The sequence below is a fragment of the Poromitra crassiceps genome, assembly GCF_964638095.1.
Source record: "Poromitra crassiceps genome assembly, chromosome: 13".
In the NCBI taxonomy this organism is placed as follows: Eukaryota; Metazoa; Chordata; class Actinopteri; order Beryciformes; family Melamphaidae; genus Poromitra; species Poromitra crassiceps.
In genome coordinates, this window is record NC_139644.1 from 13,029,403 (window position 1) to 13,046,641 (window position 17,239).

The 17,239-nt window shown below is 45.0% G+C and overlaps 1 protein-coding gene across 1 annotated transcript in view; it reads left to right on the forward strand.

The window, feature by feature from the left end:
* Positions 1-14,363, forward strand: part of ern1 (endoplasmic reticulum to nucleus signaling 1) — a 34,663-nt gene extending 20,300 nt beyond the window's left edge. The window contains exons 8-22 of the mRNA XM_083648709.1: positions 280-541; positions 1,500-1,578; positions 2,458-2,617; positions 6,347-6,462; positions 6,602-6,796; positions 7,660-7,933; positions 8,083-8,173; positions 8,643-8,832; positions 9,421-9,520; positions 9,658-9,857; positions 10,023-10,170; positions 10,661-10,788; positions 11,049-11,172; positions 12,746-12,813; positions 12,917-14,363. Coding sequence (XP_083504835.1) covers positions 280-541; positions 1,500-1,578; positions 2,458-2,617; positions 6,347-6,462; positions 6,602-6,796; positions 7,660-7,933; positions 8,083-8,173; positions 8,643-8,832; positions 9,421-9,520; positions 9,658-9,857; positions 10,023-10,170; positions 10,661-10,788; positions 11,049-11,172; positions 12,746-12,813; positions 12,917-13,522 — 2,741 coding nt within the window. The 3' untranslated portion in view covers positions 13,523-14,363. The remainder of the gene's footprint in view (positions 1-279; positions 542-1,499; positions 1,579-2,457; positions 2,618-6,346; positions 6,463-6,601; positions 6,797-7,659; positions 7,934-8,082; positions 8,174-8,642; positions 8,833-9,420; positions 9,521-9,657; positions 9,858-10,022; positions 10,171-10,660; positions 10,789-11,048; positions 11,173-12,745; positions 12,814-12,916) is intronic.
* The last annotated feature ends 2,876 nt before the right edge of the window (positions 14,364-17,239 follow it).

The following is a 17,239-nucleotide window of genomic DNA, read 5'->3' on the forward strand; positions in this document are numbered from 1 at the left end:
GGAAACGATGTCACCACGTCGATCTACTTTAAGTGTCCAGTGCGCCTGCAGCCATGGTGACAGTCAGTTCATCCAGTGACACGCACGCTCTGGGGGATCAGCTGTCACGTGTGGGAGGCAATGTGAAAGTGTCAATGGCCTATTCTTAGCGTTTAACACACACCGTTAGTGTTTACCTGCATTTAAAAAAAACCTGAATATAAGCAGTCATTTCGATAGGAAAAAAAGGTATAATATGTTGTTGACATGTGATCATTTCTCTGTCCATTCTCCCCCCAGAGATGGCTCACTTTGTGTCCAACGGCGACGGCCTTGTGGTAACTGTGGACAACGAGTCCGGTGACGTTCAGTGGATTCAGAACTACAACTCTCCGGTGGTGGCCATGTACATCTGGCAGCGCGAGGGCCTCAGCAAGGTTTCCCATACCAACGTGGCCGTGGAGACCCTGCGCTACCTCACGTTCATGTCTGGAGAGGTCGGCCGCATCACACAGTGGAAGTACCCGTTTCCCACGGAGAAGAAGCCCAAGAACAAGCTCATGTAAGCCGGGCCGGGTCTGATGACTGATGCTCGCTCCCTGTCCGGGAAGCGTCAATGTCAGCCTAGAGATTTTCATTGTTGACTTTCGTTTTAGGCGAGTTCAATATTGACTCATTCAAGATTCACCGCTAAATAGTTTATATAAGGAGTTTCTTTTCTGCTACTGTTGAGTGGAAATGTATGCTTAAAAGGCAAGTTTCAACAATGTAGATTCCAGAATATCGGCCTTGTTGCATCTCAGCATGGTCTGCTGTTGAAGGCGATTATTTTTTAAATTTGAGTTTCATTGTTTTCTGAATGCCACTGAAGCACTTGTAAAGTGAATTGTGCATGCTGTGTAGTTGGTACAATCTCTATTTTTTTGTTCTTTTTTGTTAGAACTTACAGTCTTCTTGCATGAGCCAAACCTTTGAGAAGGCCGTCTTTCTGCCTTTTGAAGTGTTTCTGTAGTGTAGCACCGAGTGAAGCCATGCAACAACTAAACCATTAGGTTTTTGGATACCGTCCCGGGAACGAGCACTGGCCCAACACATGTTTGAGCCTTTGGAGCCTCTGCATCACCTCAAACGGGCTGAAATCAAGATATATCACTTTGATTGACATAATGTGAGATTGCCCACGGTGGGGATGGAGTCTACACACATGCAATGTCTGTTGGATTTATGAGCGAGCGGGTGCAGATGGTGCTGGTTTCAGATCTGGTTTCACATTACAGAGCTGCTGTTTTTATATTCTAATTCTTTATTCACACCTGCTCTCAGCGGAATAGAGAAACACTCCTTTCAGTGGTTGATCCACTGTGTGCGTGTGTGTGCGTGCGTGTGCGTGTGTGCTGTGAACCAACGGCCAAGTTTTGCTTCGAGGTCAGAGAGAATTATGAAAGTGCTACGAATATATTCACACAAGTAAGAAGACAATTGACTTCTTCACCATGTGTTTGTTTTTCCCCCTTTTCCAGGGCTACTTTGTACGTGGGGAAATACTCCACAAGTCTGTATGCCTCTGCGTCCCTGGTGCACGATGGAGTCACTGTGGTGGTGAGTGACACGTCTCTGTCTCTGTACCACACGTTTGTGTTCAACCACAACACAACCTATCACACCAATAATACATCACCATGTAGGTTCACTGTTCTTTGTTTATTGACACATGCATTGCTTCCGCCCGCCAAACAAAATCATTGAGGCATTGAGTGCATTGAGGGTATGCTAGTGAGTCAGTGTGACCCTGTTCCAGTGGTCATAGATTTATTTATTTTTTACCTGGGGACTTCACATAGACTACCCGAAGTAAAGACACCGGAGCACTCTTTTCCATCTGTACGTTTATTAGGGTCTGACTGACGTTTGGACAGGTATGTCTGTCTTCCTCAGAGACAAACGGAACAATGAAAAAGGGGAGGTTTATATACCCCCCTCCACAGTGAACCTCCCCCTTTTCATTGTTCGGTTTGATTCTGAGGAAGACACACATACCTGTGGAAACGTCAGTCAGACGTGCGGACGGAAGAGAGTGCTGCGGTGTCTTTACTTCGGGTAGTCTGTGTGAAGTGCCCAGGTCAAACCGTTCTCTATGTACACTGTTGAGCACCACGACCCCCTTTTATTCCAAACTTGGCTGAAGCGCGCTGGACGTTCCTGTTGGACTTTAATCCTGTTCCAGTGTGATGTCTAGGAGGGCTTAGCTTGCCCCAGCCCAGGTCACTTCACCCTGCTGGCCTGGCTCTGTGGAATAGCGGTTTACAGTTCACACACCGTTCTTCATGAACTCAACGTGATGTGTCAGATAGGGCATTCATTTGGATATCTGATTGGGTGTGCATAAAGATGGCAAGTCTCCAAACATGAAGTTTGTAAGAACTTTCAGTTTCAGAACTGAAGGTAGGATGCGAATAACATGTTTGTATGTGTGTGCAGCCTCGCGGCAGCACCTTCCCCATGCTGGAGGGTCCTGACAGCCAGGAGAGCGAGGAGGACAAGGAGTGTGTGATCACCCCCAGCACCAGTGTCAAGTTCAATGCTGCCCTCCGGGAGCGACACCGCATCAACTTCATGAGGAACTACCTGCTCCTTATAGGTACTCTACCACTGGATAGAGCAGACAAGGTCAACTCTATATTCCCTCTGATGTAGTTGGCCTTGCCTGGTGCTGTAAAGCAGTGCTTTCCAAACAGAGGTCCAGGGACCTCCAGGCGTCCAGGAGGGTGGAGCTTGAGGGTGGAGCTTGGGGGTGGAGGGTGGGCTTTGAGTGGCTCCCTAGTGAAACGAGGAAAAGTCTAGTGTCACCTTTCATCAGAAAAGAATGGCGAGCCTGTTCAGAGATTTCACTCTCACCACTGTGTCCCACCACCTGCAGTACAGACTCTCACCACTGTGTCCCACCACCTGCAGTACAGACAGAAAATACACACACTTATTAGATGGGGGTCCATGGGGGCAAATTCCTGTCAAGCGTTTAATTGACAGTTTTAGCCCACGTCTGGTTTGACATGGAGGTCAGAGATTTAACTTGGCATAGTGAAAGATGCAAGAGACATAATATGTCTCTTGCATTATGAAACAAGACTAGAGGCGTGTGTTTCATTACCGTAGTTTGTTTCAACTTCCCCTCGGCACTTCCCCTCAGGGGAATCCCCGGCGCCATCTTAAGTGCCAAGTTCCATTACTCTTCTAACTCACGTGAACTCTCTAAGATCAAGTTCCATTACTCTTCTAACTGACGTGAACTCTCTAAGATCAAGTTCCATTACTCTTCTCACTCACGTGAACTCTCTAAGATCAAGTTCCATTACTCTTCTCACTCACGTGAACTCTCTAAGATCAAGTTCCATTACTCTTCTCACTCACGTGAACTCTCTAAGATCAAGTTCCATTACTCTTCTCACTCACGTGAACTCTCTAAGATCAAGTTCCATTACTCTTCTCACTCACGTGAACTCTCTAAGATCAAGTTCCATTACTCTTCTCACTCACGTGAACTCTCTAAGATCAAGTTCCATTACTCTTCTAACTCACGTGAACTCTCTAAAATCAAGTTCCATTACTCTTCTCACTCACGTGAACTCTCTAAGATCAAGTTCCATTACTCTTCTCACTCACGTGAACTCTCTAAGATCAAGTTCCATTACTCTTCTAACTCACGTGAACTCTCTAAGATCAAGTTCCATTACTCTTCTCACTCACGTGAACTCTCTAAGATCAAGTTCCATTACTCTTCTCACTCACGTGAACTCTCTAAGATCAAGTTCCATTACTCTTCTCACTCACGTGAACTCTCTAAGATCAAGTTCCATTACTCTTCTCACTCACGTGAACTCTCTAAGATCAAGTTCCATTACTCTTCTAACTCACGTGAACTCTCTAAGATCAAGTTCCATTACTCTTCTAACTCACGTGAACTCTCTAAGATCAAGTTCCATTACTCTTCTCACTCAGGTGAACTCTCTAAGATCAAGTTCCATTACTCTTCTCACTCACGTGAACTCTCTAAGATCAAGTTCCATTACTCTTCTAACTCACGTGAACTCTCTAAGATCAAGTTCCATTACTCTTCTAACTCACGTGAACTCTCTAAGATCAAGTTCCATTACTCTTCTCACTCACGTGAACTCTCTAAGATCAAGTTCCATTACTCTTCTAACTCACGTGAACTCTCTAAGATCAAGTTCCATTACTCTTCTAACTCACGTGAACTCTCTAAGATCAAGTTCCATTACTCTTCTCACTCACGTGAACTCTCTAAGATCAAGTTCCATTACTCTTCTAACTCACGTGAACTCTCTAAGATCAAGTTCCATTACTCTTCTAACTCACGTGAACTCTCTAAGATCAAGTTCCATTACTCTTCTCACTCACGTGAACTCTCTAAGATCAAGTTCCATTACTCTTCTCACTCACGTGAACTCTCTAAGATCAAGTTCCATTACTCTTCTCACTCACGTGAACTCTCTAAGATCGACCCTTCGAGGACCATGTGCATCTTTCCCAGGATGCATTGTGACGATCGTCTGTCGATTCCGGGGCACGAACAGGTGATGAATATAAATGAAAGTAAACACAATATTTGGAGGATTTAGACATACTTATGAAATGAACTCATCTGCAGTATTGCATTACTCACTGTTCTGTGTAATATTGATTCATTATTCTTAAGGTCTGCTTAAGGACCCTGCCCCCCTGTTCTGCAAGTGTCCACTCGCGTTACGTGCAGTATTACCATTACCAACTGCCGGCGTTCGTGCAGTATTACCAACTGCCTGCGTTACGTGCAGTATTGCCAACTGCCGAGGTTACGTGCAGTATTGCCAACTGCCAAGGTTACGTGCAGTATTGCCAACTGCCAAGGTTACGTGCAGTATTGCCAACTGCCGAGGTTACGTGCAGTATTGCCAACTGCCGAGGTTACGTGCAGTATTGCCAACTGCCGAGGTTACGTGCAGTATTGCCAACTGCCAAGGTTACGTGCAGTATTGCCAACTGCCGAGGTTACGTGCAGTATTGCCAACTGCCGAGGTTATGTGCAGTATTGCCAACTGCCGAGGTTATGTGCAGTATTGCCAACTGCCGAGGTTACGTGCAGTATTGCCAACTGCCGAGGTTACGTGCAGTATTGCCAACTGCCGAGATTATGTGCAGTATTGCCAACCGCCGAGGTTACGTGCAGTATTGCCAACTGCCAAGGTTATGTGCAGTATTGCCAACTGCCGAGGTTACGTGCAGTATTGCCAACTGCCAAGGTTATGTGCAGTATTGCCAACTGCCGAGGTTACGTGCAGTATTGCCAACTGCCCAGGGGAAGTGAAGGAGGGCTGGTTAAATGACTAATGAAATGCAGCTTAGGTGTCTCTACTGATGCATGGCCCGTTGTTCCTGGCATGCACACTTAGAATGTGAAACTGGCAGCATGTAGCTGTGCCTATGGCCCAGGCCAAATATGGGCTTCCTTGGCACTTTCACTAATTGTGTTGCATTGAGACTGCCCTCTGCTGGTCGCTCCACATTTACATAAAGTTGAGGGTGAGGCCAGGAGTTTTCAAAGTCTGAGTCTGTGGGCCTCCCCTCAGACAAAGCTTGGGGGCAGTCCCAAGGCATTGATTTGTTTCTGACTCTGGGAAAGTGGGAAAAACAGTAAAATTCCCCAATACTACTGTATCTCTCTGAACTATCTCTTTAACCAAATCACACACATTTAGGCTATTCTATGTGATCTCCTTTTGATAATTACTGTAATATTTTTTCACTTCCATTCACTGAGCCTCCCCTGAAATTGTTTGGAGTCCCCCTGGGGAGGCCCACCTCCCACTTTGAAAACCCCTGGTCTAGGCTACTTTATGAAAAATCAGCTGCACCCGGCTTGACTCGCCACCTCTGGAAACTCCCGAAACACAAACTTTTAAACTAACTGTTGTCGATCTAAAACGAAGACAGATTCAACAATTGTATCATTTATTTCTCGCCTCGTTTTCCGAAACGATTATCTATTTTCGTATTCATAATGTGAGAGAAAGCGAGCCGCCATGTTTTTCCAGTTTGAAATCCGGGGCAGACGGCCCAGCGAGTGACGGCGTGCTCATCCAATCGGGTGCAGCAAGGAACCAATATCGAAGCACGCCTATCAAGTGTCCAAAACTGGGGAGCAGTGCGACCCCTCGTGTCCAAAAACATCCCTGTGGAAACGTACAGTACCATGTGCCATGTGCAATGGACGACCAATGGTGTAACTTGGTCGGTCAGCCAGTCAGTCAGTCAGTGACAGGCTGGCTGTTTTGGTGGAGGTTCATGATGCTGATGAATGTGTTTGTCTCAGGTCATCATGAGACCCCTCCTGAAGCTCACACCAAGATCCTGGAGAAGTTCCCTGACAGCATTCCTCGCAGTCAGGGCAACGTCATCCCACCTACCACTGACAAGACCATAGAGGAGGTATGTGTGTCTCAGTGTGTGGCCTATAAGATACTGTTAAAATGTTGCCTCAGTCATATTGTACAAATTATATCCAAATATCTACACTGATTTTCTAACCCACCTCTCACTTTTTGGGCCCCTTCCCTCCATGTTGTAGAAGGTGAATGAGAGTGGTATGGATGATGGTCCCCCTTCTCCTCAGCCTGAAACCTCCATCCAGGAGCCCGGAGCCAGTGGGCGCCCTGCCCGGCCAGAGGCCCCCGTGGACTCCATCCTCAAAGACATGGCCACCATCATCTTCTCCACCTTCCTCCTGGCTGGCTGGATGGCCTTTGTGATTATCTACCCAAAGGCAAGTCAAACAGCGCCATCTAGTGGACTATTGTGGACCTGTTACTGACTAAACAAACTTGTTGAGTAGAGAAAAAAATATTAGCATAAACTTGACCTCACCTGTGTGTATACACAGTTTTGTCACCTCTTTGCTTTTGATATGTACCGGTAATGCATCCATCCCTCAAAATCACTTCTTCAAAACTCTTACATATTCAATTGAAAGGTTATTGTCACATATGTCGATAGAGGGTTTACATAAAAAATATACATAAAAAACACATAGGGCTGGGTATCGGTACTAAGGTATTGGCCAAAATAACCCAGTACCAAGTAGTATCAAAACTTCTCCAGTCAAACACTACCTGCATTCGAGCCTTTTTGTACACGGATGTAGGGAAAAAAAACTAGTTGTATGGGTTTGCTCGCAGCCAATCAACGCAAGCTTTCTTCAATTTAATGTGACATGTGATTGGCCCACTACCGCAGCAGCTACAACCCATACAGACTTTGTTTGTAAAGTCGAGTGCGGTGTACTGTATGTGATGGCGATGGCAGTTCAGCGTGTCGAGATGCCACCAAAACGTTCAAAACTATGGCTATACTACACAAAAAGGTATCGAATTAAGTACTCTTATCGGTATCAGTTTAGGGGTACTGGCATTGCTGCTATCGTAATTCTTTAAACAATACCCAGCCCTAAAAACACATGAGAAAACATATACAATACAATAAACAATACAAACACATCATATAGCGCATTACAAGTCACCATAACACTTGATAAGACCAGTCAGGGCGTCAGAAGATACAGTACAATAACAAAGACAGATCCGGTTTCATAATCTTACCCCCCCCACACACTGTCCTCTCCTACCCCAGAGTGTGCACAAGCAGCAGCAGCTGCAGCACCAGGAGTTCCAGAGGCAGATGGAGGAAAAGCTGGAGCTCCTCCAGAGGCAGCAGCCCTTCCCCCCGCCTGCAGACCTGGGCCTGGGCCTGGCACTGGCCCCGGACAGCGACTACCTGGAGGTGGCCCGCGCCCGCTCCGAAAGCTCCGACCACAGCAGCCCCAACATCACCCCTCGCGCCTCCAACCACTCCAACCTGTCTGTGTCCGAGCTGGGCAGCTCTGCCAATGAGCACGAGGACGGAGGTAAGGAGTGACACTCTGAACAATGAAGAATACGCACGCACGCACGCGCACGCACACACACACACACAGACACACACACGCACACACTGAAATGAAGGGTGAAGTGAAAGTATATGATACTGATATGCATTATGTGTGTGTTGTAACAGATGAGGACTGCAATGTTGTCAGAGTGGGCAATATAACCTTCCATCCCAGGAACGTCTTAGGTCATGGTGCTGAGGGTACTATTGTGTACAAGTAAGTCTGATCCTCAGTCTACACATTAATATCCCTAATTACATTTTGGTTTAATAATTGTTCCAATTTACTAATCCTCACATCCTTGACAGCATATGCATTGGCTAAATTTGGTGTGGGATTTTAACATGACTACATCCTCCTAACACACCCTAACACTAGAGATGCAACGATTGCAATCGCCAACTTCTCTCATTCAAGCTTCTTAAACGTGAATATTTCCTGGTTTCTTTAGTCTTCTATGACCGTAAGCTGATCATCTTTGCGTTGTGGACAGTCGGTCAGGACAAAAGAAGACGGGCGTCATCTTGGGCTTTGGGGGAAAAGTGATCGACATGTTTATTTTGTGACATTTTATAGAGTAGACCAAACAACTAATCGATTAGTCGAGAAATTAATCTACAGATAATGAAAATAATCATTAGTTGCAGCCCGACCTGACACCGTATTTCCACTCCCTGTCCACCAGGGGTCAGTTTGACAACCGTCCAGTGGCGGTGAAAAGAATTCTCCCAGAGTGCTTCAGCTTTGCGGACCGGGAGGTGCAGTTGCTGAGGGAATCGGACGAGCACCCCAACGTCATCCGTTACTTCTGCACTGAGAGGGACCGTCAGTTCCAGTACATCGCCATTGAGCTGTGTGCCGCTTCACTTCAGGAGGTACTGGATGGCTTCATAGAAAACGTTTAACACTCGTAGGTTATCTGACCGTATACAGGCACAACACATTTAGCAGGCATGATCTGTGAGGGAAGTCTCATAAGCACTATTTGCAGTGAACTACAGAGGGAGGTCCTGCAATTGTTGTTATTACCAACCGCATTTCAGTACAAATCTACCATGTCAGTAATTTCTACTAGTTCAGGAAGAAGAAGAAAATCTGGTTGTCTACTATGTTTCAGCAAAATCAAAGATCATCTAATAGCAAGCCAGTTTGAATCGATGTCTCTGTAATGATGTAATGATTAGGTCTTAATTAGCAGCCAGCAGATTGTGTGGCCACTGCATACCACATAACATTTTACATAATGAGCTACAACCCGTAATTGAATGATCATATTGAAATTACACATTCAGTGCCTAAAAATTACAATACAGGACCTCCCACACCAAAACTAATCCAGTTTAAATAGTGCCTTACATGACTTCAACCTCTGTTAAAATAGGCCGTCTCGTATAATTATTGGACTACACGGGATGCAACCCTGCTCAGTGATTTTGAGGTGTTTCTTTTGTGTCTTGTTCTAGTATGTGGAGAAGAAGGATTTTGACCGTCATGGACTAGAGCCGGTGATGCTGCTTCAGCAGACCATGTCAGGACTGACCCACCTGCACTCACTCAACATAGGTATCCGTCAGTTAATAGAGAGTCATGTTTACATCCTTATGATTTTTGGTTGTGTATTACCGCCTGCCCACATACCTGCACGACCACAGGGACTCAGGGCCCAATGTCCTCCTCTCACCTGGATACCCTTCCTCTAGTCCACAGAGACCTGAAGCCCCACAACATCCTGGTGTCCATGCCCAACGCCCACGGCCGGGTCAGGGCCATGATCTCTGACTTTGGCTTGTGTAAGAAGTTAGCTGTGGGCCGCCACAGTTTCAGCAGGAGGTCTGGGGTGCCAGGGACTGAGGGCTGGATCGCCCCCGAGGTCCTCAGTGAGGACTGCAAAGACAACCCGGTACGTCAGTGGTCAAAGGCCCAAGGATGGATTTGATGAAGTTGTGATTTTAGTAGAGGTGCTTGATTACAGGTTGCAATGCCAATTTTGTTTATGTTTGTCCTCTTATGTTATGTCGGATCGTGACCTTCCTCCATCTTTTCCTTCTCCTTCTGTCCTATGTAGACCTGCACGGTTGATATCTTCTCTGCCGGCTGTGTGTTTTACTATGTGGTGTCCCAAGGTAGCCATCCCTTTGGCAAGTCTCTGCAGAGGCAAGCCAACATCCTATTTAACACATACAGCCTCGACCATCTGCAACCTGACAAACACGGTGAGGAGTGCGCTTCTCTTTCTGTTGTCTCAAATCACTCCCTCCCCAGGGTGTACAACAAGAGTCATGTGGTTGTTGGGTAATGTAGTTTACTAAGTTCAGGTATAGAGGGTAGTGTAGATGAGTGTAGTTCTGACACTTGATCATCTGTGATGGTAATAATAACCACAATGACATTCTCACCCACTTTATAGACATTTGATAGAATTCAACATAGGTACTCCCCCAATATAACACAAAAGAAAATAACATCAGCCCCTGTGTATTGATAAATATAGACTACAATTTGCTAATGATTTTAAATGGATGATAGTACTTTGTGGTCTGACTCTGGAATTAAGTATAAAATGGCAATTTAAAAAGAGCTTGAAAGACCACAGACCATGGTGAATATCATGGAGTTTGTATTATAAATGTATTATATACGTAGTTTATAGTTTGAGTAAACTTTCTAATGACCAGCGTGTGTTTGTATCCCTGACCCCACCAGAGGACATTGTGGCCAGAGATCTGATAGAGCAGATGCTGAGCACGGAGCCCCATAGGAGGCCTTCTGCTGAGAGCGTACTCAAACACGCTTTCTTCTGGAGCCTGGAGAGGGAGCTGCAGTTCTTCCAGGTCTGAGCCACGTGTCACATGATATGAAAATACACCTCTTGTGGCAAAACTATGTTATACCTGTTGCATAATGCATGTATTATATATTATATATTGCTTGTTTTAATGGTGCATGTTTTAGACTCTGTACACCATAAGTTGTAAAAGAGGTGTGGTTTTGCATATATACTGTAATAAAACTATGAATGTTGCAAGTGTTTTCAGGCTGCCTGATATATTACTGGGCAAGTCACTAACAATAATTCTGTGGTCCGTTGCAGGACGTGAGTGACAGAATAGAAAAGGAGCCGCTGGACGGACCAATCGTGAAACAGCTGGAGAGAGGGGGGAGGGCTGTTGTCAAGGGTGACTGGAGAGAACATATCACAGTGCCTCTGCAGACAGGTACGAGATTGGCTTAACTCGCACAGCAACTGTCAAATACCGCTCCTGGAGCATTCTGTTATCAAACTGTCTTTGATCTATGGGTTTTTTTGTGCTGCTATGCTAGGCAGATGGGCTAGTAACTAGTGCACATTCGTAAGGTTACTCTGACAAGCAAGGAAGGCAGGAAGGGACCCGCAACTGGGGGGTAACCTGCCATTCAAAACAATGAGCGCGGATGTGGATTTTGTAAATAAACAAGACACGTACGTGGTCTGAGCTTCGGTTTTTAGCCCGAATATTACAAAAGACCCCACTGATTCATAACAGGTCTAAAGTCATGTTCTAGCAGTCGGGCGCACTTAGTGACAAGCAAGACAACAGTGAAACGGACAGGTTTTTGTATTCAGTTTGGCATCAGTGGGCCTAACCCATAAGAGAGCAACCCCCAGCGTAGCAACAACAACACCGGAGGTAACTCCAGAGTAACCTTATGAATTGAATACTACTAACTAGCCGCTAGTTAGTAGCTAAGTTAGTAGTTTAGCAGTTGGAGCAATGTTTTGCCCTGCATGCGTGGTGTAATTTCAGTCACACTGGGTATGTTTGCTGTTTCCTCTCAACCTCGACCCAGAAAATGTTGCAGAGCGAGGCGCAGCTTGCACACTGCTTCCTGTCAGCATTGCTACCCATTCAGTAACAAAGCCTCAGGAAATGTTCTAGAAATGATTAACTTCTGAATGTGTACATAGTCATTTAATTTAGTCATGCAAATAGCACAGATGTAGTCATTTATTGATCAGTAAAGAGACAAATGTCTTTCTATATTTACAGAGCAACTACATTTTTTAAAGACTGGATCACTCTTTTGTATCAAACGGTTTGTTGTTCTGTCCGTCTGTCTGTCAATATCTCAGACATCACTGATCGGATTTTAATGAAGCTTTGGAGGAAATCATGCTCATCATCTCTCTGTTCTGGTATTTTCAAAATTGCACTGGTTGGGTAGTCTCTCAAGCCAGTCTATCTTGTCCACAATCTTCGAATACTCCAGAGACAGTCTGTACTTTAGCCCGTTAGAATTTGGCCAGAGGAAGTTGTCATCTTCCAAAGGGGGAAAAAAATGCCTCAGACTGGAGGAAGTTCGATCTTATTCGACCAATCACACGACACGTGTAAACAAAACCGATGCAGGTGATTGGAGAAATGAGCGGATGTCCCGCCTTATTTCCGTTTTATTTAACCAAATTTCTCCTCTATCAAGTACAGACGGGTAGGCGGAAGCATTTGCAAATTGCGGGAGCAAACGTGTCTTGTTTTAACCCATTGATACCTGATGCAGCATTTGCGTGTATATCCCTCATTTGTGTGCGTATCCCTTTAAGACCGTGAACCGCGTTAACGCAGTTCACGGTCTTAAAGGGATACACACACAAATGCTGCATCAGGTATCAATGGGTTAAGACACTACTGATTGGGGGGCTCACTACCGTTACAGGTCAAAACAGTTACAGGTCAAAACAAGCTGCCTTGCTAAATGATGATTTGGGAATGCACTCTGTTGTTGACATGTTGGATGTGGTTTCTTTGGCAGATCTTCGCAAATTCCGTTCCTATAAGGGCGGGTCAGTGAGAGATCTGCTCCGTGCCATGAGAAACAAGGTAAGTGTGTGTGTGTTCTCATTGCCAATGACAGTTTGCATTGTATTCGTGCCTTTTATGTAGTTAACCTGTCAGACTTACAACCTGTTCGTGCCCTCAACAGAAACACCATTACCGGGAGCTGCCTGCTGAGGTCCAAGACACTCTGGGCTCCATCCCCGATGACTTTGTCTCCTACTTCACCTCCCGCTTCCCCCACCTGCTGAAGCACACCTACCTGGCCATGCGGACCTGTGCACACGAGAGGCCATTTCTGCCTTACTACCCCAGCGTCGAGCAACTCGCAAGAACACACGTCCCGTACACATACCACGGGCCACAGAGACAAGACGAGCCACACACGCAACACTTGCCAACACACCACCTCCCCACGACCCCACAACCCTCCCCACAACCCCAGGAATCCAAATCACATCAGCCACTGTCCACCACAGAACCTTCACAGCCAGTGCCAGTCTCGCACACGATACCTACTCAATCAGTGCCAGCCACACCAGCAGAGGAGCCTGCACCTTCAATTTTGCTAGTTCAGACAGTGGTGCCAACTGTGCCAGCATCGTCCACAGCGACGGACTTGCCCGTTCAGACAGTGGACCCTAGCATTGCCCCGGAATCATCCACAGTTTCTCTCGGGCAAAGAGATTCCGTTCAGCCTGAAACGCACATGCAGCCAGATCCTCCTCCTCCGCTGGACAGTGAACCAGTGTGAACTGGAGCGGAGTCGGGTGGACAACAGCACACAAGAGAGGAGCATTGCCTTAACGAGTGGACAACTGCTGGGGCTCTGCTGTTGTGCACTGTGCTGGTGAGACCAGGCCTGCAGTGCCTGGGACCCACCGGCAGGCACCGAGCAGCAGCAGCCCCAATGAAGTGCCTTCTGCTCGCCGGGTTTGGAAATGACTCCCAACAGAACCGTCCACACGTCTTTCTCTGCCTTCAAGTCAGAGGCTGTCCTGTCAACAGGGTGTTGTTGGACATCATCTTGTAGCTGTACTGTGCAAAGAGAATTTGTTTTATTTTACACATGTTGGCGTGTCCAAAAAATAGTGTTGTTCTTCGCAAAAAAATACCTGGCTTGTATTTTGGGGAATATCTGTCTTGATGTTGAACACTTGGGTAGTTTTATTGTGCAATGTTTGTTTTTCTCAGTGAGCCTATTCACTGCACAGATATGTATATTTTTGTATAGATTGATTCAGATTCATTGATAATGAGTCATGTAATGTGGCCAATGTGCCTTTTTTTTAATAATAACACTGTGCTGTAAGGGTACAGGTCTCTGAAATGGACTATGCTAAATGCGCTTGTTGTCAGTTGATGCTGCTAGACTGCTTCTCTTTTGTCAATCAAGACTATTGTACTGACTTACTCAGCAACAGCGACTGTATTCCAAAGGGTGTTCAGATTGGATTCTGAACACAGTAGGTAATTTTATCCTCATTTGATTATGCGGTTAACATTGAGTTTAGATGTTGACTAGGCTGCGGTAGGCTTTCATGTATGATGACTTTTTTTAAGGGTGTCATCAAAGTGAAAGTGAAGTAAATAACTTGCACATTAAATGCTTTTTCAAATATGTAGATGAATGAGTATGCCTGTTCATTTGATTGGACCTTAATTGGATCAGGGGTCAGCTTTGTCATTTCATACAATTTAAACAAGGGATGAAAGCTGAATTATGATCAGTGCCTAAAGGGCAACTTCAGTACTGATTATTATTGCTCATTAATACTTGCTGAATATACAATAATACATGTTTATTTCCAGGTACTCCCAAGTGTTTTGTTTGTACTCAAGAATCTGGAGAGGGCATCTGAATTGCCATCTGAATGCAATTGTAGAATCAATATTGGGCTTCATGTCGAGAATTGGAGTACAGCCTGATTCATGTTAACACAGGTGTTGAAGGGGCGAGCGCAATGGCTTCAGTCACTGCCTTATTGCCTGTGTGCGCGCTCATCCCTTTTTTGGTATGAATGGTTTATTTAGTTATGACTCCACCCCTAGGACAGTCACACGAACGAAGATGGCGTCATTGTGGTGTAATTGTACAGGCAAGGTTGCTAAAGCACAGCCAACCACAAAGACATTAGTACTCTTGAGTAGGAGAGGGAGCATGGACTTTAGTGTTGAATTTGAAAGAGGTGTCGGAGCTGGTGCTGTTTTTATCTTGCATATTTATTCATTATTTCACACCAAAATGAACATCTGCAACACTTTTTCCTGCGTTTTTAGGCTTTGTCCCATACATCCCTACTTTGAACACTACCTGGAACTGGTGGTTTTGGTCCTGTGTACGTCTGGACTATGTGATGTCGTTCAAGTGTGTTGCTGCCAACCAGGCATCAGCACATGGCAGCAAAGTAACCCACTCTTGAAACCAGATAGACTGTTATCTCTCTCATTATGCCTGTCCTTCGCCCATTACAAGGGACCAAGGACAATAATGTTCTTGTGTTTTTGTGTGTGTGTTCTTGTCAATAGGGTAACAACACCAGGAAATAAAATTATAATCTATTTTTATTTGGATTTCTCCCTATCTATCATGTGTTGGCATGCACAGACTGGACTTTGATTTAACTTATTAGCACACCCTCCAAGCAGACTGGTTTAGTCAGTGTAGAGCATTAGTCCAGAACAAGTGTATTATGTATACAAAAAGATTTAGCCTGCCCTATTATGAAATCGCTTTTTTATTGCACAGCCTGTAATGTGACACTTTGGGTGTTGTTCCTGCTTTGATCAGCTGAATGCATGGGGGCGACTGGGGGTCCCATTTCCTCAGAAACGAAACACACGGAGTGATTTGGGTAAACCGCGAACGAACGGTTTCCTCAGTAGCATACAGAAGATGTGGAGCAGCAGCGCTCCGCAGCAGCAGGAGGCTGACATCTAATAGTTTGTTTCTGTACACTATAGCTACATATACAGAAGCATCTGGATTCTGGAAAAATTCTACTCAACAACAAAAACCACGCCAAAAGGGGGAGAAACAGATTTTCCTGCATGCAGTTGCAGTTCAAGGTATGACGTCGTTATTCTTGACTTTTGATTCTATGAAATCATGCTTAAACAAATAAATACAGATCCAATGTGAAATGACGTGGACTAAATTAGCTATTTTTCCGATCGACTCTGGATTTTGTAACATTTAATAATCTTACTGTTATCGTCTTGGGAAACAAACTTCTGCATAAAACATTGATCATCATTGTTCCGGTCTGATTGCCCTGTCAGTGTCAGCAGTCGCAGGCAATAATGTATATTATTGACTGAAAATAATACAGCCTACGAATTTCAGTGATTTTGAAAGAACCATCGACATCGACCATTCTGCCCATCTGCCATTCTATCATTCTGCCCATCCCTGAGCCCGCCTCTAGGGGCTCCGTGCCAGGCGGTGCATTCCAGAAGCAGGGACAGAAAACTTGAGACGCTGGTTTAGCTGGCTCAGCCTGGCTGGGGGCGTGGTCAGGGTGGGGTAAAAACCCCTGTTCTATCCATTCAGCAAAGTTAGAATTTAGCTGATAGCCCAGCCCAGGCAGACACGACCGGGGATTTAACCACCGCAGTAAACGCACATCTGAGCAGACGTCTTGTGTTCTGCTCTAGAACCCTCAAACCTGTAGTTTAGAGCCGCAGCACCGTCTTTTGGGGTGAGTCAGTGCATGAGATATATGGGCGGTTTTACCCCACTCGCGTGCCAGCCGTTTAACATTTTGTGGGCGTTCCCAGACATGCGGACTGTCTCTATAGGTGGACAGTGTTGGGGGTAACTCATTACAAAAGTAACATATTACATGTAATATATTACTTTTAGCAGTATCTCAGTAATATAACTTTTTACTTATAGGATTTCAGTAATATTATACCAGTTACTTTATCAAGTAACTCAAGTTACAAATTGAGTTAATTATTTTTTTAATCAAAGCACATATTTAAAAATAATTTCCTAATCAAACTGTGTTTTTATGCAAATAACCACTATAGATGACAATAACAAAGGAAAAGAATAACATTTAGAATTTTGGATTGTTTACGCTGACTTCAAGGCGGTTGAAATGATTTTTCGGGATGGTTTCGGGGCGGCGATGTCATTCTGCTGCTGCTGTTGTTTTGGTAAAAGTAATGCAAAAGTGGTGTAATAAGTAACGAGTTACTCTACACAGACAGTAATATTGTAAAGTAACGTATTACTTTCAAATGAAAGTAACTAGTAATATGTAGTATATTACATTTTGAAAGTAACTTGCCCAACACTGTAGGTGGATGTATAGTATTTATATTTTGATGGTGCAGGGGCGAATTTTCCACTGGGGACAGGGGGACATGTCCCCCCCACTTTTCAAAACCTTTATTCTGTCCCCCCCACTTTTTAAACTGAAAAAATCGTGGGTAAACTGAAAAAATCATGCTTAATACGCTA